Raw genomic sequence first — 21955 nt, 5'->3', positions numbered from 1 at the left:
TACATTAAACTCCCAATAAGATATGCATAAGAAATAGCTGATATTTGTTTGCATTCCAATTCATTCTTAGGACATTGCATGAGACTAAATTTATCTCATTTTTTATTTGAAACGACACTCGCTAAACAATTTTCCATCTTAAATCTCTCTATAACTTTATTGATGTATACTTTCTGAGACAATCCTAATAATTCTTGTAACCTATTTTGGAATATTTCAATTTCAATCACATAGGTTGCCTCTTCCATATCTTACATTTCAAAATTTTTAGAGAAAAATTTTTTAGTCTCATGTAATAGACTAAGATCATTAGTAGTTAGCAAGATGCCATCAACACACAGAATAAAAAATATAAACTTGCTCTCACTGACCTTTAGATAAATACAGTGATCAAAGATGTTTTTCTTAAATTCAAAAGAAGTACTGGTATCGTTGACCTTAAGATATCATTGACAAGAAGCTTGTTTAAGTCTGTATATTGATTTCTTTAACTTACACAGTACTTGTTCCTTTACTTTAATTGAAAAACTTTCAAGCTGATCCATATAAACTTCTTAATTTTTAGAAAAATAGCTTTCACATCCATTTGATGTAGCTAAAATCATAATGAGTTACTAAGGTCATTATAGTTTTGAGTAAGTCTTTCTCGGAGACTGGTGAAAATGGCTCCTTATAATCAATGTCGTCTTTCTGAGTAAAACCTTTGACAACAAGTCTAGTCTTATATCGTTCGATATTACCACTAGAGTTGCGCTTGGCCTTAAAGACCCATTTACACCAAACTGTTTTACACGATTCAGGTATTTCAACGAGATCCTAGACTTCATTATGCTCTATAGATATCAATTTATATTTCATAGCATCTAACCACTTATCAGAATTAGCACTCCCAATGGCCTGTAGAAATGAAACTGGATCGTCACTAACAATTCCCAAGTCAAAATTCAGATTCTTACAGATAAACCACATAATCATAAAAAATAGTAGGTCCACGTTGTTTTTGTGACATTCTTAATGCTATTTCTTGTTGTTCATTAATGCAGGTTCATTGATTGTAACTTCATTGTGAGATGTTTGATTATTTATTTGCCGTTTCAGCAAATTGTCATACTTTCAACAATTCGAGAAACAACAATATTATAGAAGTTGAGGATAGTGAAATTTGAACTCTAATTTTTTGTATTTTCACATTTCGTAGTTCCAAACTCCCACTAACTTCACCATTCTCGATGAACCTAGCATTTCCAATTTCAAATATTCTATTACTATGGTTAGGACAATAAGATTTATACAACTTCGATTTTTTTCCGTATAAGCCATGAAAAATCTGCTGAATGTTTTTGAGTCTGGTGGTGTTTTTCATTTTATTTTATTTTATTTCATGTGGATTATAAATTATTGATTTTGTCGGGCAACCCCAAACATGTAAGTGCCTTAAATTGGGTTTCCTTCCAGTTCACAATTCAAAAGGTGTTTTTGGAACTGCCTTACTAGGAATCTTGTTTTGCAAATACATAAAAGTCTTTAATGCATACCTTTACAAAGAAATGGGTAAAGACAAATTGCTTAACATACACATAATGATTTTTATTAGAGTACGATTACGCCTTTCAGTTACACAATTTTGTTGTGGTGTGCTTGACATAGTGTATTGAGAATATATGCCACGCCTTTCAAGAAATTTAGCAAATGGAACAGGTGTTACCCTTTAGCAAATGCCACGCCTTTCAAGAATGGTGAATATATTCACTATCTCTATTAGATCTAACAATTTTTACATTTTTGTCTAATTGCCATTCAACTTCATTAACAAAGATCTCAAAAATATTTACAGTTTGAGACTTTTCATACAACAGATAGACATAATCATAACTTAAAAATTCCTCAATAAAGGTGATAAAATACTTTTCTCCACCAAAGGATAGGACATCAAAAGACTCACACATATTGGTATATATTGTCTTAAGAAGCTGCGTGCTTCTTGTGGCACATTTCTTTGTGTGTTTTGTTTGTTAACCCTTAATACAATCCACACAAGTTCCAAAGTCACTAAAATCCAAGTCAGGGTGAATTTCATTTTTTTTACTAATCTTTCTATCATTTTCTTGGATATGTGAGCCAAACGTTTATTCTACAAATTAGTAGATCGTTCATTTAACAAACCACGTTTAGTACTAACATTATGATGCAAAGTTAAAAAAGTCTCAAAAAAGGGTTATCGATCTTTAATTTATATAAACCATGACAAAGAATAGCGAAACAAATAAGATGATTTATTTAAACGAACTTAAACATCCATTTCCACCATTATATGAATATCCAATGGAATCAACTTTTAATAACGAAACTAAATTGCGAGAAATAGAAAGTACATAAAGAGTTTGAAATAAATTTAAATGATGTCCAATATCTAGAATCAAACGTAAGGTTCCAATGGTTTCAATTGGAGCTTTGGCTCAATTTTCCATTAGAGCAAAATTTTTATTTGGATCTATGGTCTAGATTGAAAGGAATCTCTACATCATATTGGTAGCATGAGTGTTACATATGGAATCAATCCACCAAGTATTATAAGGAACTTCTACCAAATTATATTCGAAATATACATAAGAAATCATCTTACCTTTACTTTCAAACCATTCCTTACGTTTTAGGCAGTCCTTTTATGGTGCCTAGGTTTGCAACAAATATGGCAATGTATCTTTCTTGTGTTCCTTATTGTGGATTTGGGCAGAAGACTCATTTATCTTTAGTTGTCCTTACTTAATGCTTTTTCTAGACATTTTCTTATATTTCTTTCCGGCTCCTTGATGACTTATGAGATGAACACAATGAGTTCCTTGATTTTTAGGCCTTGCCTTCTTTCGCATGAACATACTGTGCAATTCATTTATATTCCATTTATACTTTAAGGTTTATAGTTCATATGGAATGGACCATACTCGTGAGGCAAGGAGTTAATGATAAACTGTACTAGGAAGTTCTCATTCACAATCATCCCAAGAGTCTTAAGTCTTGCTGCAATGTTACTCATTTCAATAATATACTCATGCACGATATGAGAACCATCAAATTTAATGGTGATTAAAGTACCAATCAATGTGTGCCAGTAAGTGACTTGTTAGCTATTTGGCAACATTCTTCCACAAAATTCATATATTCCTTAGCAATCTCAATTTTAAGGATAGTATATTTGATATTTTTTGTTGAGGTCATCCGCATAAACATTATGTTTAATTTGTTTGACCTTTCCCAAGCATTATGGAAAGACCTTTGATCAGCATTGCTCTCATTAATGAGATCAGCAGGTTTCTCAACTTGAAGTGCCAAGTTTAAGTCCAAAAACCTAAGTCGAACTGGACTTGTTCACACCAGTAAGAGAAATAACCCATTGAACAGTGGTACAAATGAAGCATGCGAATGCAGATAAACGAAAACAGATACTGCAAAATATAAAATGTTTTAACATTAATGTTTTATGTTTTGATTTAAATACTTAAGTTCAAATTCAGATAAAATTAATTGTATACCGTACTTCTCCATTGGGTGACACTACGTTATGCCATTATAATAAACATAACTGATACTAATTTAATTTCATTTAATTAGTAATTAAATATACTCTAATCCGACATGTCCGTTATCTTTGGATATAAAAAACATATCTGACAAAGTATATTAATTAACCACGATTATGTTCAAAATTAATAAAATTAATTGATCAACTTTTGGGCGATTCATAACAATTTTATATTCTATAAACGTCAATATACTCTTAACAACAATAATCCTAATGTAATTTTCATTTATAAGCATCAAATTATTAAGAGTAATTGACAAATGTAATTTAGTGTTCGAAATACCATAATATTTGGCCACTTTGGTGACTAACAAAAAACATTAATCGAACATTAATTACATAGATAAAATATTTATATAAATTATACATCAAAACTTTAATTTTGAATGAAACAATTCATCTAATCGTTTTTTTTTTCTTTTTTTACAAACCCATCATTACTTTCTGTTATTCAAAAGGGACCAATATTCTGCCATTTCGAATTAAACGGTCCTTTCGTAATTACTGTACACAAAGATATACATAATCTGCCATTTGGAAATCGAAGCTTTAGAACGTTTGACCAAAATGTAAACAATTTATTCCTTTTTCTGCCACATGTTAAAGTCACATTTCTTGATTCCATAACAATAATTAAGAAGAAAATAAGCACCTAGAAAACAAATCAACACAACAATCAATTCAATGTTGACGAAAGTTGAGTCTGGAGCAGAAGCTTAATTGTGCAGTGATTTTAGACCTTGATCTATAAATTGATAAGCAGAAAAATATTAATTTTTAAAGGAAAACTAAAAAATTTCTAACTTGACTTTGATACCACATGCAAACAATTAAGCCCTATTACCAAGATCTTTAAAATTCATGATTTTCTTATATAAATTTAATTGATTAAGAAACATACATTGATCCATGGCAATAATTGAAAGATTTAAATCTGCAAAAGAGAAACTAGTAAAATAAAAAAATTATTCTCTCCTTATACCTCTCTATATTTGAATGTTTAATTTGATGGATTCCATTCACGTTTATAGGTAGAGAGAGACAGTTTCTCGTGGGTCATAAAAACTATCAACTTTCCATTAAATTGGACAGTTATAAAACTCTCCTTTTCAATGGGCTAATTGAATTTTAAAAATATATAAACTACTTTAATTAATTCTTTAACAATTTCACATGGGCCACAATTAATTGGTTTTACAAATCATGCAGTGGTAGTTTGATGGTGATCATGCAGTGGGACGATGATTATGTGAATTAGTAGTGATGTTTGGTAGTGGATGTTGGTTTGTTTGAATGGTGGAGATGGTGGTGGTGGCGATGTTGGTTTTGGCAGCGAAGCTTTTAGAAGCGGTGATGAGGTGGTGGACACAAATTGTTTTGTTGATTATGATCAATAAATTAATTAATGTGTGATCAATAAAAATAAGTAACCAATAAATAGATCATTTGTGACTAATAAATAATGTATGACCTAAAATTTGTTAAATTGTGATCAATAATTTGATAATTTGTGAATTAGAAATAATTTTTGATCAATTAATTTGATATTTTGTGACTTATTAATTTGATAAATTTGTAATTGAGAAATAAATTGTGATCTATAAAATTTATAATTTGTGACGATGACGTTAATAATTGTGACTAATACATAAGTGTGACCATTAATTATATAATATTGTGATATTAATATATTTAATTAATAAAATATATTTTTAATTAATGATTCATGATTAAAATTTAATAAATATCTGATTTTTGAAATGATATACATTGTTTCTTAATTTTGAAATAGATTATACTCAATATCTTAGATATGAAATTTTCCCATTAAAAAATCAACGATAAGATCAACGAAAATTCTCTCAGAAAGATCGACAGGATTGTTTAAAGCCCAATCCACTTGTCATATGGCTCAACACTGAATTCACAATACGTAAGCCACTTTAAATTTTGTGTTATCATTTTTCCTGCCATTAGATACCATTGACTATGGTGAGAAAATAGCGTAAAGTTGTGTTGGGTGCGATTTAATAGGTGTTTAACAGAATTAAATTCTTTATAAATGAAATAAAAGAATCGTTGAAAAGAACGAAAAAAAATTCAGAGAAGTGCTATACATCCAGGGTAATGTGGGCCTTAGAACTTTGTTTTCGATTCAACTTCATAAACCGATAAATCATTGAGACGACTTAATAGGTGTTTAGTAGAATTGAAGTTCTTTATACACATAAATGTTCCAAAGATAAACTATTTATTTTCTTGATCATACTCCAATCATAATGTGAGCAAATACATCAAATGAAGCTTGTAACAACTTCAACTATTGATCAAGTATAAATGGCTATGATTCAATCAGAGTTCATCTTTGGGGATGGATTTTTCATATCCAATATGATTATTTTTAGAAAATTTAATTGGATAAGAGGGTTCCATTGCTATACCACATAGTCCTTCTTTAGCTTTCACTCCACGTTGCATTCTAATGTAACCCTTTTCTCCCCATTCAGCACCCCATGAATTCTTCACAATCCAGTATTTTGTTCCATCAAGTGTTGTTCCATAACCCACAATCGCCACACCGTGATCCAGCTCCGTCCCACAGTATCCATCGAACACCCCCTGTCACACAAGCCGATCAGTTGGTCAAACCAAAGTCAACACATCGGGATCGATAAGAGATTGTGCTTGAATCAATTGAGCGTTCAGTGTACAGGTTTACCTCAGAGTAGAACTGAAAATCAGAACCCCCGGCATCAATGGCAACTGATACAGGCTGATTAGCCACGGCTTTCAATAGTGCATCTTCGTCGTTCGCCGGCACATCCTCGTGCCCATCAATTGTCACGGCCGGAGAATTTTCCTGAATTTAAAATTCCGTTCATTATATTATTGAATTGTATCCATTATTGCATACTAAATATTCGTGCGAGATGGTTTAATTACCTTTTTGGAATCACACGTTCCATCTTCAGCTGTATAAGGATAGTTTTTCTCAGTTGTAACGCCTCCCTTTTTCTTGATGAAATCAAATGCTAGATCCATAAGACCTCCATTACAACCTTGATTTTCTGTATTGTCACAATCAACAAGTTCTTGTTCTGACAAAGAAACTAGGTTGTTTGTCCTAATCTGGTTTATTCCTTCAACTGCCACCACTGTTGAAAATGCCCAGCAACTACCTGTAACATCAATCACAAAAATTTAGATCTATTAGAGGTGTAAACCGAGCTAGATTGGAAGAACCCCTAGGTCCAAACAAGTGTTTTGGGCCGCCTTAGTCAAAGATAGCAATGAACGAGTATGAGAATTAAAATAAAATTTAAGTTAATCGTGCTATATTCGTGGAATACTCGATAATATTACCACATTGGCCTTGATCTTTGATATCGGTGACAGCGCCTTTCTTCCTCCAATCGACAGAATGTGGAACACTCTCTTCATTCGAGTACATAAACATTCCATTTCCTCGTGTACCTCGGAGCATTCGATGATGCTTAATCTTAGAACCAGCATAGATACTTCTGAATTCATGGCTAGTCATGTCTGCAAACTTGTTAAGCTTCAACTTATATGGCTTATCTTGCTTGTTGAAGTTATGAACATAATGAGCATTGGCCTTGAACACATTGAAACGCTTATGCTTTTCGTCTAAATTTGTTGATATGGTGTGGTAGCTCCGCCACCTCTCGTACGAATCCCAAAGCCTCTCATCCGTCTCGAGTTCTTTCTCATGAAAATCGAAGCACTTCCCGAGGGTGAAAACTAAAGCCAAAGAGAGGAAAAGTACGAAAAACTTCGTCATTTTTTAGTGAGCAAAGTTGTCACAAGATGAAAATTTGTAAAATACAAGACACCTTTATATAAAAGAGGATTCATTGAAATCACAAAGGGATGGAATGCCTTATGGGAAAGAACGATCAAGAATTATGGATATGGGTGTTATGGAGGAGCAATTAATGGATATAAAACTTGCCTATACAAGCAAGAATTCTTATGATTGGTTTAGTTCACACACACAACAAACTTTCAAAATGGGGATGGGATGGCCGGTGGGTTGGGGGAGGTGGGGTACGTTTTGGTGGAGGGTAGGGAGTGGGACCATACATGCATACATACATAACAAATTGTTCAAGTGTGTAAACTATGGGGTGAGGTTCCATGCAAAGAAAGTTAACTTTGTAGGATATTGGGAAAAGAAAGAAGGTGATGCAAGCATTAGTTATGTGGTTAGTTTTTTTTTTTGGCATGCTTTCTTGCAAGTTGAGACCAAAGTTTTCGAGCACTTCACGAGTATTTTTAATATGACATGATAAAATAGTAATGAAGTAGATAAGATTTAAGTTAATTTTTGTAATTTACAATTGTTCAATCGAGCTTGTTATCGTCTTTGATAACTGAAAAATGGATATTTTTAAGTGTTTTATGGGAAAGGGTGACAAAAGGGCGGATACAACAAATTCTATTAGTAGCTTTCTCTGTCTAATAATAAATTGTCAGTTCTCGAGTAGCACTAAGATTGAATAATGTAATAAAAGAGATGGGTATGTGTAGTATTTAATACTAAACATGATTAAATATTACATGAATAGATAAATTTTAACTAATTTTTCAATTTAGCTCATGTTTGGGTGTGCTTATTAGTATTGCCACTCACTTTTATAGGCTAAAAATAAACAAATTATGATTCCTGACAATAATTGTGATTCTTACTTTATCTACTTGAAAAAAAAAAAAAACTTTTAAGCATTATAAAGCGATTAATGACTTAATGTTGTTCGACTGAGGTTATGGAACATAGTTGTTGGTGACTTGAAAAGGAATATTTTGAAATGCCTTATGGAGAGAGAGGATACAAAAGGGCGAGAAAAGTACGAACTACTAAGATTGTTTAATGTAATAAAGACGATTTTAACTTATTTTTATAATTTAATATTATATTGTCGAACTTATCAAATATGTCTTTTTTTTGTAAATAACTGAAAACGAATATTTAAAATGCTTTATGGAGAGAAAAGTGACAAGAAGATGAGATAAGTACAGGAAATCTGCACACTTCCCCAACTCTATGTTATAAACCTATATATTCTATCTAAATACATTAAAGAATGGTAAAATCCATAGTTATTAAATCCGGATCGGTCGGTACTGGAAACCCGGTGAACCAGACCATGGTCTGGTCCGAGTCTCATGAGGGAACTGTTTAGCAAAAAAACACTCGTTAGGATCACTGGAATACAATTGGCAATTGTCTTAATGCTTCATACTGTAATATATATCACTTGTTTTCAAGAATAACAATCATTCCACTAAACTTCTATTGCTAATAGAATAACTTAAAATCTTTTATAATATCAATTGTACGTAAAAAATTGGAAGAAGATGTTCATTATTTTTGTGAAATATAATAAACTATTCAAGACTTCTTTATTATTTAAAAATAAAATATAAAATATAATCGTCATTCACAAAGTATAACCCACAGTTATTAAAATAGGATCGGTCGGTTTGGACCGAGAATGGTTCAAACCTTGGCTTCCAAGGTTATATTTCATTTCCTCGATCATTGGGAAATTTGTGATATTTGGTCATATAGCAGGAGTCAAACATATATATTTAGATTTAGCAAAATAGATTTTCTTATACTTCAAAGATATATTTTAATTAAAATTACAATTTAACAATGACTCATCGATTCAACCACCGAGTCATCGGTTGAACCACTGACCCGGTGACCCGATGATTTTTTCAGGTCGACTACCGAGTCGGGTTTAATAACTATGGTAAAATCAGTCCATTAATAAATTGGATTTGTATTTGTGAACCTCTATTGTATATAGTCATGACTCTTTTTTAACTTTATTTCTTTTATTTTTTTTATTTTTTATTTTTTAGTAAAAGTAAGTTCTTTCGTTATTTTTAAAAGTGTAGGAGTTATTTTGCAATTTTTATAGAAGTTGAGTTCAAGTAGTACGTTTTTCTCATAAAAAGAAGAATTAGTCCTCTTGGTAGCTTGTGTTGAATTGAACATAAATTCTATTTTCAATATCATGTCCATTGTCCCGTATTCGATCAAGAATCTACAATAAGCGACCTTAAAAATTCAAGTATTTGCAAAATCAGACTGTATGATAATTAGATATTACACTAAAATAAACACGAATTCCTATCTTAATTTGAGTATTTCAGTGTTTGAAGTTTTGTTAACTCTTGATCGGTTTGTATAGATAAAGAAGAAACGAGTTCCTTCTAACTTCCAAGCTGATGGCTCAAAAGATGTTGCTTGTAAGACTACTATTGCGTGAGATAATTTGCCACTAGTCGAGAAAATTTTATTACTCCTCAAATATGAAATTCAATATTTTTATCATTATTTAATTGACATGTATATTATTAATTTATGCTTAGGTCCCAATTAAATAATCGATCTCAAATAGTATCATTTGATAAAAATGGATGGAAATCTTCAATCTTTGTTAATTGTCATAGTGAATAAATATAAAAACGTATTCTTCTGATGGTGGCTATGATGTAGAAAAAAAAAAGTTGAACCCCAACCTTAAGGGCCTCCACCGACCTTGTCCTGGGCCATCGTGGAGGAGATAAATCGCAGGATGTGCCTCCCAGGAGCCAGGGTGGAGAGCATATGGATAGGCCAAGGCTGTTAACCCATATGGTAACTCCCGCTTGCAACAAAACCAATTCCACCTTGCGGGGAATCGAACTCTGCACACTGCCGCAGGCGGGCTTTAATTATTCTTGTTGCTTCACCTTTTTCCAGTAAGTTCTGAAAGCAATCTTGTAATTTTGTTCTGATGTGATGCCGATTATATGCAAATTAACCTTTATAAATTGATAAATTGGTCTATATTTTCATTTTTATTGGACGTGGATTTTATCCCTCAACGACATGTGTATTGCGCTATACTAATGGTGGCTGTTTGGTTTGATTCAGGAAATCATAATTTAAGGTTGATACTTATATTTTTTTTGGAACCGTTGGGAATCTGGCACAAGATATTTAATTATATAGAGTTGTTTTGGATTTGGTATTTAGTTATTGCATTTGCATTTGAATGGTTCGGTTATTGGCTATGTTCAGGTTACCATTTTGGCTTCAGCAATGATGTCAAAACTCATATTGTCAAGCTGTTTTGACGTTACTGAGTTATGCTCGTGGACTACGTAAAATGTCTATGCCCTGTGTGGCTGCAGCTGAGTCATGTCGGGAGGAGTAATTCGTTCTAAAGAAGGAAATTCAGTATTGTTAAGCCGGTTTTGCAGTGACTAGTTAGTTCGGCGTAACCATGACATGAGGGATGCTCGCAATTTCTTGAAGACATACGCAGAGTCGTTTTTGGTTTCTTTTTGGCAAACCCTCGATGTTTTTCATCGAAAGTTTGACTAGGGTGTTATATATATGTGTGTCTGTGTTATTTTTACTTATTTAGTTTCTTAGTTAATGGTAGTTTCGTTTTCAATAAAGTTTTATGTTATAGGGTTTTACACTCTGGCTGACTTTGGGATATTATAGAGGAAATTAGGATTTTGCTATTTATACATAAAAATTGTATATAAGCGTTTATCGAAAATGATGTGGAGGGAAAAGATTGAATAAAAAAGTTAATTGTATTTTAAATTGACAAATAATAGAGTACCATGTAGAGATTAGGTAATCCTTATATAAACCTTGATGTAAATGTGGCAAAGTCTAAGATATTATACAGATCATTCTACTAGTATACTTTTGGTATATATAATGAATTACATTCCCCTCACATGAACAGGACCTGCATACAATAAATTATATGTGGGCTCTCTTCCATGTAAGGGGGTGAAATGCATTATATACACCAAGGTGTACATATAGCATCGTCCAAATTATATACTCTTTTACGGATCTTGCTACATGTACATCAAGGTTTACATAAGAGATTACATATGTTACATGACATTATACTATTTGTCAGTTTAAAACACAATCAACTTTTTCATTCAATTTTTCCCCTCCATATCATTTTCGGTAACTATTTATGTACTATTTTAATGTATAAGTAGCAAAATCCCTCGTTTACATACTTATTCCCACTCTTGTGCACTAGGGCAATATGGCTCTAAAGCACTAACAGCTACAAAAGAAGCCGATTCCTTGAGACGAGTTTGTTACGCTATTCTATTTTAAAAAAAAAAGTAAAAGTTACATTTAGGCTTCTTTTTGTCAACCATAGTGTTAAAGTAATTCTTTATTCTTTAACTAGAAATTTTTTCTTAACTTACTTTCTAAAACAATATCTTTTAAGCTTAGCCAAATAAGAAGTTGAATCTTGTTCCACAACTCTCTTGCTCCATCGAGTAATGCTATTCCAATCTATGTGGCATGATATAAACTGGTGCTAAATAGCATTACAACGCTCCCATCAGGCAATGGACAATATATTTCAGCTCCATTTTTACTAGTTCAAGCTCATTAACCAGATATGGTATGGCACCTCTCTGAACAGTGTTCAGCCCTTTTTAAGCATATACAAGTTTTTAAGGAATATTCAATAAGACTTGAACGATACATAGAAGATTAATATAGCCACTGCACAAGGATGAGAAGCACAAATTGATGAGATACAATACTATCGGATGTTAAACATTCTTTATACAGGTCTGCCTAAAGGACAAGTAAAATTTGTCTCAGAGTGATGAATTATACCATGATATACCCCCAGCTTTTTCCTCACAACAGAAAAGTAAAATGGAAAAGTTATTCGATGGGGTCATCGTGGAAATTACGAGAACAAGATACATGACCCACAACCATAAATTAAATCGTAAATCGTCTTTTTTCCCCATTTCTTCTCTTCACACCAATCAAAACAAAACACAAAGATCTACACCACTATTGACAAATTCACACAGCTCGTATTCTGTCCAGCCAATCCACGCTCTTTCGTGCCTTCTCCAGTTGATGATCAATACTCCTCCGGGACTTCTCATGATATTCCACACTCCTCCGAGATCTTTCTGTCTGGTCAAATGATACTCTCAACTTAGAAAGTTTGTCATCAGAATGCATTTTATACTCATAATTTTTCATTTTTTCTGGCCTATCAGTGCTTTTTCTAGGTTTCTCCCTCCTGTCAGTGCTCTTTCTTGGAGCCTCAAAACAGTCAGTACTCCTCCTGGAATGTTCGGGCCGGTCTATACTTCTTCGGGCAGTGTTCCTCTGGGAGGGTGGTTTTTCAACTGTAGAAACAAACTTCTTTAGGTGCCTAATATATTCAGGATATAGTTCCAAATCACAGTGGTTTCCACCCTTGAGCCATAATGGTTCGAATTTCTCTTGAGATAGTTCGTAAAGTTGTTTCCCATGATAGCAGTCAACAACATCATCAGCAGTGCCCTGCATAAAAACATTGAAAAGAAGTAGAGTGAATTCAATTAGCTATATCATAACACTGTTCGGGTGCTAAGATCCAACTTAGTATGGCACTGGTTTGGTATAGATATTTCTCATGAGAATGAAGTTGCTTCGAAAAGCCAGTGGAGTGATGATGATGCAAAATATTGAATAGTTTTATGCAATCACAAAGAGAAGATATATTACTTACATGAATAACCAGAATAGGACACTTCACCAATGGGATCTTGTCAATGTTCTGCAAAACACCAACATAAAGTCATATTTATAAATACAGAAACCGACGACATTTTTACAAGGGCATCCACAAAGCGTAAAATAACAAGGCATCAAAACCAGTATGGCGGAAGAATGATATTAAGAAATATAATTGAATTAGTTGTATAGAAATTTACCTTATAAATGTCAAACCAGTATGTATGCCTCACAGGATACATGACTCTTAAGCCTGACAGGATAGCACTATGTAAAACAACAGCCCTTAGTCGAGGCAAACGGGTGGCAAGATCTAAGGTCGGACCACTCCCAACAGATTGCCCATATAGGATGATGTCTTCTTGCTTAGCCCCATAGCTCTCTTCGAGACACTTGTATGCAGCTTCAATATCTGCATAAGTATTGTGCTCACTCGGCTGCAGTAAAGTAAGCATACTGACATCAACAGGCGCTCTCAGGTATTCAATCACTTTCTTGCATGATTGAAAACCTTAAAAAAGTTATGACAAGTATATAAGTAAGTTTTAAAATAAATACATATTTTATTGGTCAAAGTTGGAAATAAGTAATATTTATTTATTTTTATATAAGTAAGAAGAAGTATAATATGTCCAAATATGTTTTGAAACGAAAATGTTCCTTCATAATACAAAAGAAAGAGATTTGCTATCAATAACGTTACCTTTCCAGATGACTGTCCATAGCCTGAGTAGTCATACCTGCATAAATTTTAACGTGCGTAAAAGACTTCAAGAAATGAGCTTAACTTAATTAAGTTTTAGTAGCATGTGAAACCAAGCATCATAATCTGACAAGGCAGATTATAGCATAATAAAAGCACCTGGAACCAATAACAAGGATTAATATGAACTGAGTATGTCGTATATATTGAACATGGAATCTCATTTTTGCACAAGAGGCAGTGTTCAAAGATTTATATATAGTTTTACGAAACAGACACATTAGAATTGTACGAGGAGATATTTCCAATCTAATATTATAAGTTGCCTTTGAAGTAGAAAGGATTAATAACAAACTCAAAAACTATAATTTTTAATTTATGCACAGAACAAAATGAGAAGAAGAGACGTTTACAGCTTCCATACAGATTTTTCCTTCAAAATGAGGAATTAACTGAGTTTTGAATTATGCCATTGAATGCTATTGACCAATCAATTCCATTCAGCAAATTCTTTATTCCAAAAACTTTCAGTTCCCTATCCTCTTCCTTGCTTTGTTGTTGGAAATCAGCTATGATTTTTCATAACAGATTTTTTTTATTTTATTTTTTACTTTGCAAAATTATAGTTATGTCTTTCCTTCGCTGATAAAAATTGATTATTTTATAGCCTATTTGCCATCAAACTAGACTTTGAGCTTTATCAAATATGATTCATGATAGCCATGTAAATGCTCGATCTGACCAACTCCCCAGATCAAGTTGATTACTTTGCTTGTGTTGTACTTTCTAATACGCAGATATATTCCCAATTGTAGAGTATGGTCATAGACCAGATGATACATGAACCATGATATGGCAATGGAAAGAGAGAAAAACCACAATCCCTAACCATTTTCGAGTGGACAATACAATATCAGATGGTAAATGTGCCAAACAAAACTCAACATTGTGAAGATGGAAATCTGTTCCTACCGCCAGAGTCTACATAGACGACCTAAAGAACCTATGTATTTATCTTTCCACTATTAGTAATAATTCAAACAGGTATTGCAAACATTTAAGATTTCTATACCACCTATTGCAGATTCAATAATATGACCAGTTAGGCATCGTCTGATTCACAAATATTATCCCCACTGAATACACCCGTGAACAAAACTAGATTCTTGGAACAAAAATGGGACAGCGAACGCCAAATTTACCCCGTCTACAATACAAACAAACCAAATATAATATAGGCAAGACACTTATAAATAGACATTCTATATCTACACAAGTAGACACCTTTTTTGGTAATTATAAGCTAAATTAATCAGTAATTATCAGTATACACAAATATATATCCAAATTCCTACTAGGTAATTCAATTCACATCAATTTCATCAACGCACATAAAAAGGCCAAAATGGCAGCTCATAAGACAATTAAACAAACAGCCCATCAATTATATTCCAAAACAGCACATACATACACAAAACAGTACAGAATCGAAAAAAATTCAACTTCCAAAACCACATAAATTCATAAAATCATCATAAAATTCCCCAAAATTCCAACTCAATCAAACCAGAATTTGATCATAATTGACTTACCCCATGAGATTGACTCTGAGGTGAATACTGAGCTCAATGAAAAGCTCATACATCTGCCCAATATCCGCGGCGTTTCCATGGGAATAAAGCAAGGTCGAGGTCGCCATAGGGTACCGTATATATATAGCCACAATCTCATTCCCCCGCCGTGTCGGCAGCTTCAAAACGTCGACGTTTTCACGGTGCGGAAATGGGTCCAACAGCAACAACCCAGTGACATCATCCCTAATTACCTTGTAACTTGGTGGGCTCGGAGGGAAAAATGCTAGCTTCGCAGCCATTGACGACGTCACCCCTCCCATTGAACTTTATCAATATGTGAATTGTGAGATTTGATTCTTGAAGTTAAGAGGAAAGACTATGTGCTCGTGTATGCATAAATGTAGGTACAGACAGAAAAAGAAAGAGAGAATGGGGAGGCTTTGGTGCAGAGTGATAGTGATGATATACTATGGACCAGCTGTGAAGTTAACTGTTCATGAGAGGATGGTCACATGTGCAACTACAACACTTAATTATTTTTTTCTTTTTCCTTTCCATCTAATCCATAGGCCTTCTACGCGAGGGTTCATGTGCTACAGTATTATCGAAGATGATAATAAAATAACACGAACTGTATCTCAAATCACACACGATGCTCTTATATCCAAAAGAAAATTCTCGACATTTCAGAAGAAATCACATTTGACTACATTAATTTGAAGAGTCTTCATATTGCAATAGCTTATTCATCCTCAATGAAAAACCTATTTGCTACCAAATTTGGAAGGGACGTGAAATATTTTTTTCGTGTATAAATAATTTTAATCTAATAGGAAAGTGGAGAAGTACTTTTAAGCGAAGAATAAACAAATATAAATTCTTTTATGTGTTGGTTCTTTGCTTGAAATATTTTACAATAATTTTTATGAGCTCACGGGTGGTAGAAATTGTGGAGAAATGTTCCCGCATGTTAGGTTTATAAGTTGAATGTTGGAGATTCATTTTTGTCCAAATTATTTTAGACATCTAGGGTAATAAAACAAATTTTCTTATCGAAATGGCTTAGTGGATATGATGACATGTTTAGTTCGTACCAACGGAAAGTATTTGCAAAACAATATACAAGATTTAATTTTTTTTCTTATCCATTGTTATTCAATTCAAAATAATAATATAATTACATCAAGTAACTAAACAACACTTAACAAAAACATTTTTTTTTTTAGGTGAAAATTCATTCATCGACAAATAGAAAAACATATCTTAAAATCGCTACCCAATAAAGTAAATTAATCAATACTTATATGAACTTCTTGATTCGATTCTAATCTTTTCTTAACACAAATTTGTTAACCACATTCTCAATTTAAACTTTTTGGGGGGTTATTTTTGCCTTTGCTATACGATATATTTCGAGTTTGGGATATCAACATCGTTACTTTCATAGTGCACAATATTAAAAACGGAAAAGAAGTTTTTTCCCCCTATATTCTACTTTTGAATTCTATTTGACATATCGAGAATTGCTCAAAATCTCGAGGAATCAAGAATGCATTGATGATTACACTTTTTACCCCATAGAAATGGGATCATTGCTTGTTTTACACCAAAAATGGTCAAAATTACCACAATAATCAAAGATTATGAGCTGGTTTCTAGTTGGGAGTGCTGGGGCCGGTGCTTGGGAATTGGCCTCACATGTCTCTTTCTATAGAATATTTGTTCTTCTGTCTAGGAAGATGTACTCTATTAGACCATTAGAGTCAATATTTTGTACGACGAACTAAATAATATTATATAATATTGAAAAAGAAAGGAAAAATAAGAAATTGATCGTAATAATATTTTGTAAAATATAATGCTGCATATCAAAAATGTATATAATAAATTTTGGTGCAATGAACCACGTTGTTTGGTGGTCCCTGCAAAGTGACCACAATGATTTTACGTTGAATACCAAATTTAATATATAAATTTGTCTTTTCATATGATTTAATTGTTTAAATAAATTGATCCAATTTGATTTTAAGTAAAAGTTTTGAGCCATGACCAATGTTAGCCTACTGCAACGCGACCATCGTTAATATTCGATTAATTTTTGACTATGGTCTCGAGAAGTAGCATAACGATCATTTCATGATCAAGAGCTTTAACAATTGTTCAGAAGAGGTTGACACGACAGTTAGTGAGCTTCAAAATGGGAAACAACTGAATAACAATATTTAACCCAAATATACTCGGTTAAATAAGTGAAAAGTTCTGCTCTAACATTAAAAACTACTTATAGAAACTAATTTACGTGTCCGATTTTTAATGGCAACTTCAGTTAGATTAATTGTATACGACTGCGTCAAGGAAGTTGCAGACACTAATGTTGAGAAAGTTGAAGACACTTTCTTGAGGTGTACAGAAATAGCCCACATGTCTCCTCTATTCCTATTGAATTTCCTTCATAGATACAGCAAAAATGGTGCGATTAAAATAGTGTAAAGTAGAGAATTTTTATAGAAAGAAGAGAGGGATGTCCGAAGCTTCGGATCTTGTTAAATTATAGTACAGTATATAGTTTAAGGTGGATAAGCACATGGAAACATTTATTACGTAGCATAGAATAATTGGTTCTTATATTTCGTCATTTTCTTTAGGGGGAAAAAAAATAAAAAATAAAAAATTTTTAGGGACTCTATGAGTCGGAGGTGACAACAAAGTTGGTATAAAAAGTATTGAACCAAACAACTATCAAACTTCAGAGATTTGCAGAAAAACTTGGAGAAAATATTCAAACTTTCTCAAACCGTACCATGACACCAACAACGGTGATGTTACAATTTTGGGGCTGAGACGCTATAAATAGGAATATGCCTGTCTGTGTGACCAAGAAAACCTGACTTGAAAACCTAAAGCATTCCTCTATTGATTAAAGGAAGCCACAAGGGGAAAAGACTTACACCAACTCTTTTACAATACATTGAGTATCAGATTTTACAGAGAAAACTAGAAAGAAACACTTCCAATTAGAGATGAGAAGAACATAGAGAAGAGAAAAAGAAGAGTCGCTAAGAAAACACCTCTCAAATGATGAAAATGGCGATTTGAATGAATAGGGTAACCAAAGGTACTATTTATACACTAAGAGTTAGTCATTGATCAAAACATCATCTAGCGATCCAAGTGGCTCCTCAGAAAATAGAGATAAACGCATTTGGGCTGCACTAAATGCCATGCCTTAAAACACGCTTTAATTGCCTTCAAAGAGATAATTGGCATTACAACCCAACAACTTCCATCTTGATGTAAATGGGTTTTCAGACACAATTGCAGTTTTCCAATTGACACCAAGTAATACCTGCAAGTCAAAATTTAACCAGTATCAATGTTCAGAAGTGTCAAACATCATTTAAATTTTGAAAAAGACAATACCTTTGTCCCCATATTTGATGGGTTGAACCGAGTAGGACTTTCTTCAAGAAAGATAGATCCACTAGAAATAACGTCTCTAATAAAATGCACTTTTACATCTATATGTTTTGTTCTTTAATGAAAAATAGGATTCTTATACAAATGTATTGCAATTTGACTATCAGAGTAGACAATCACAAATTCAGTAAGCATATTTATTTCAGTTAACAACTCTTTGGACCACAAGGCTTCTTTTACAACCTCTATAGCTACCACATATTCAGCCTTCGTTGCCTACAATTAGGACTCCCAACTTACAGAAGTACCACAAAGAGTAAACATATAAGCATATGTAGATTTTCTATTGTTTTTATCATCGGCAAAATCAGCATCAATAAAGACTTTTAGTATCATCCCATCATTGTAGTTTTTAAGCACTAATCTTACCTGGGAAGTGCCTTTTTCAAATACCTAAGAAGCCATTTAAGAGCTTCCAAGTGTTCTCCAAAGTTGGCCATAAACCTCCTTAGAATACTAATTGCATGAGCTACATCATGTCTAGAATAGATCATAGTATACACAATAGATTGTACAGCATTAACATAGAGAACCTTTTCCATGTGTCTTATATCAGATTATTAATTGGGCATTACTCTTCACTAAGTTTGAAATGACTAGCTAAAGGCAGTGAAATAGATTATGATTCATGCATGAAGAACTTAAATAAATTTTTTTTAATATATTCAGACTGTTTCAAAGTTAACATAAATTAAAACATTTTTCTAACAACGTTCATCCCAAGTATCCTTTTAGCATGACCCAAATTTTTAATTTCAAATACAGATCCAAAAACTTCTTTTATATCATTCATCTGTTTCAAATCAAGTCCAATTAGGAGCACGTCATCAACATATAGTAACAAATGGACAGATACGACAAACTTAGAATTCCTTTTAAAATAAAGGCAATGATCATAAGAGCTTCTTACAAAACCAACAGTAACAGTAAAGTTATCAAATCTTTTATATCATTGTCTACGTGATTGTTTTAATTCATACAAAGATTTTTTAAGCAGACGCACGAAAAGGGATTTGGAAACATTCAGGTTGAGACATGTAAATGGTTTCATCTAAATCACCATGTAAGAAAGCTATCTTTACATCCATTTGTTAAAGTTCTTAATTATGATGAGCAACTAATGCAAGTAAAACTCTAAAAGTAGTATATTTCACAATAGGTGAAAATATTTCGTTGATCCACACATTATTTTTGTGTAAATCTCATAACTACAAGTCGGTCTTAAAGGCTCATTATCAGATCTGCCTTCTTTTACCTTGTAAATCCATTTAGAGTCAACAATGGATTTGTCTTTGATCTTGGAACAAGTGCCCAAGTTTTATTTTTCATTAAAGAACTCATTTCTTCCCTCATGGTAGATTCCTACTTGCTAGATTGATTACAGCTCACAACTTCATTTTAGGTCTTAGACTCTTTATAAGCAAGATCTTGATAAAACAAGATAGAGAAAGATAGATAATCATTATGTCTAACAGGTACTCTTATGTTCCTTCTCGGCCTATCCCTAGCCAATTGATACTCAATCAGATCATTTTGTTGGTTGGGGTTATTAGTCTTTATTTGATCTTGGTCTTGTACACACGGGTTTTTTGTTTCAATTTGGCTTATAAAAGTATCAAACCAAACAACTATCAAACTTAAGAGATTTGCAGAAAAACTTAGAGAAAATACACAACTTCCTTTCAAGCTTTCTTAAATCGTAACCATGGCACCAAGAATGGAAATGTTACAATTTTAGGGCTCAGACATAGTAAAATAGGGTCGTACCCATCTGTGTGACCAAGAAAACCTAACTCGAAACCCTAAAGCATTCCTCTATTAATTAAAGGAAGCCACAAGGGTAAAAGACTCACACCAACCTTTTTACAATACACTAGTGTTGGATTTCACAAAGAAAACCATAAAGAAATACTTCCAATCGAACACAGAGAAGAGAAGAAGAGTCTCACAAAAAGCACCACTCAAACGGTGGAAAAGGCGAGCTGAATGAATAGGACAACCAAAGGTGCTATTTATACACTAAGAGTCAGCCATTGATCAGAACATCATCTAATGATCCAGATGGCTCCTTAGAAAATAAAGATAAACGCATTTGGGTTGCACTAAATGCCACACCCTAAAACACGCTTTAATGTTTTGGCTCGAATTTGGATCAGGTCACGTTATTGGACAAGGGCCTAAAGATTAAAAAATTGATTTTGGGCCTTAGTCCATTGTTTCATCATTGCCTCCAAAGAGATTGGTATCACAGCCCAACAGAAGTCCTTGTGAATAGTGGCTGTAAGGTCTTTAATTATAATGATCTAAAATTATTAAAATACCTTATCGAGTAAGTTTCTATTTGTACGAAAGAAATTTGGGTTCTTAAAATAAATATTATTTTCTTTTTCCTTTGAAAATTTCCTGAAAAAGCATGTGATGTATACATAATTTTCTCAAAAACGATTAGTTTATGAAGTATATGTAGAATCTTTTTCCAAGCATGATTTTTAGAATAATTGGTTTTTATATTTTTCTCTGTTCTCTTTTTCTTTAGTAAAAAAATAATAATAAAGAGAGTTAGTGACTTGATGTTAGGGGAACCAACGATCTAAAAATACTAAAATTCATTGTCGGATAGGGTTTCACACGGAAGACAGTTGAGTTCTTAAATTTTCTTTTCATCATTTTCCTTTTCCTTTTATAATTTCATGACTAGCACGGTGAATGTATATATAATTTCCCCGAAAATGATTAGGCGATTAATTTATCAAATATATCTAGAATCTTTTTCCAAATGTATGAATTTTAGAAGTCTCCAACTATTTCTCAGTTAAATTCTGTTTGGGACAATTTATCGTTGAATTGACATAATATATTTAGTCGAATTTAGGGTTATGTATAATTTTTTTTTATTAAATTAAAAACTAATTCAACTTTGGGCCAATTGGAAAAGAAATAGCCCAAAAGGCGAACCCAAAGTATATTCCTAATGAATCTGGAGTAAGGGGGAAAATACATAATCATAAAGATTTTTAAAT

General features: G+C 32.7%; 2 protein-coding genes across 2 annotated transcripts; both read right to left on the bottom strand.

Annotated features, from left to right (window-relative positions):
* Window positions 1-5812: 5812 nt before the first annotated feature.
* Window positions 5813-7534, bottom strand: LOC111401715 (vignain-like). Its single transcript, XM_023029572.1, has 4 exons — window positions 6944-7534; window positions 6524-6759; window positions 6300-6440; window positions 5813-6199 (listed from the first exon to the last, which is right to left on the bottom strand). Exons 1-4 carry the CDS (start codon window positions 7380-7382, stop codon window positions 5933-5935), a joined length of 1083 nt encoding a protein of 360 aa, XP_022885340.1. The 5' UTR covers window positions 7383-7534; the 3' UTR covers window positions 5813-5932.
* A 4638-nt stretch (window positions 7535-12172) lies between these two features.
* Window positions 12173-16037, bottom strand: LOC111401714 (protein ABHD17C-like). Its single transcript, XM_023029571.1, has 5 exons — window positions 15477-16037; window positions 13885-13921; window positions 13382-13618; window positions 13177-13224; window positions 12173-12968 (listed from the first exon to the last, which is right to left on the bottom strand). Exons 1-5 carry the CDS (start codon window positions 15776-15778, stop codon window positions 12477-12479), a joined length of 1116 nt encoding a protein of 371 aa, XP_022885339.1. The 5' UTR covers window positions 15779-16037; the 3' UTR covers window positions 12173-12476.
* Window positions 16038-21955: the final 5918 nt, after the last annotated feature.

The sequence above is a fragment of the Olea europaea genome, chromosome 10 (genome assembly GCF_002742605.1).
Source record: "Olea europaea var. sylvestris chromosome 10, O_europaea_v1, whole genome shotgun sequence".
Lineage (NCBI taxonomy): Eukaryota > Viridiplantae > Streptophyta > Magnoliopsida > Lamiales > Oleaceae > Olea > Olea europaea.
The sequence above is the reverse complement of the archived record's forward strand: the minus strand, read 5'-3'. Positions and strand labels throughout refer to the sequence as shown.

Coding starts and splice junctions, on each gene's coding strand:
- LOC111401714 (XM_023029571.1), bottom strand. CDS start 15,778: ATGGGAGGGGTGACGTCGTCAATGGCTGCGAAGCTAGCATTTTTCCCT. Junction 13,922..15,476: donor CTCAGAGTCAATCTCATGGG/GTAAGTCAATTA, acceptor AAATTTATGCAG/GTATGACTACTCAGGCTATG. Junction 13,225..13,381: donor ACTGGTTTGACATTTATAAG/GTAAATTTCTAT, acceptor GGTGTTTTGCAG/AACATTGACAAGATCCCATT.
- LOC111401715 (XM_023029572.1), bottom strand. CDS start 7,382: ATGACGAAGTTTTTCGTACTTTTCCTCTCTTTGGCTTTAGTTTTCACC. Junction 6,760..6,943: donor CAAAGATCAAGGCCAATGTG/GTAATATTATCG, acceptor TTGATGTTACAG/GTAGTTGCTGGGCATTTTCA. Junction 6,200..6,299: donor ATTTTCAGTTCTACTCTGAG/GTAAACCTGTAC, acceptor CTTGTGTGACAG/GGGGTGTTCGATGGATACTG.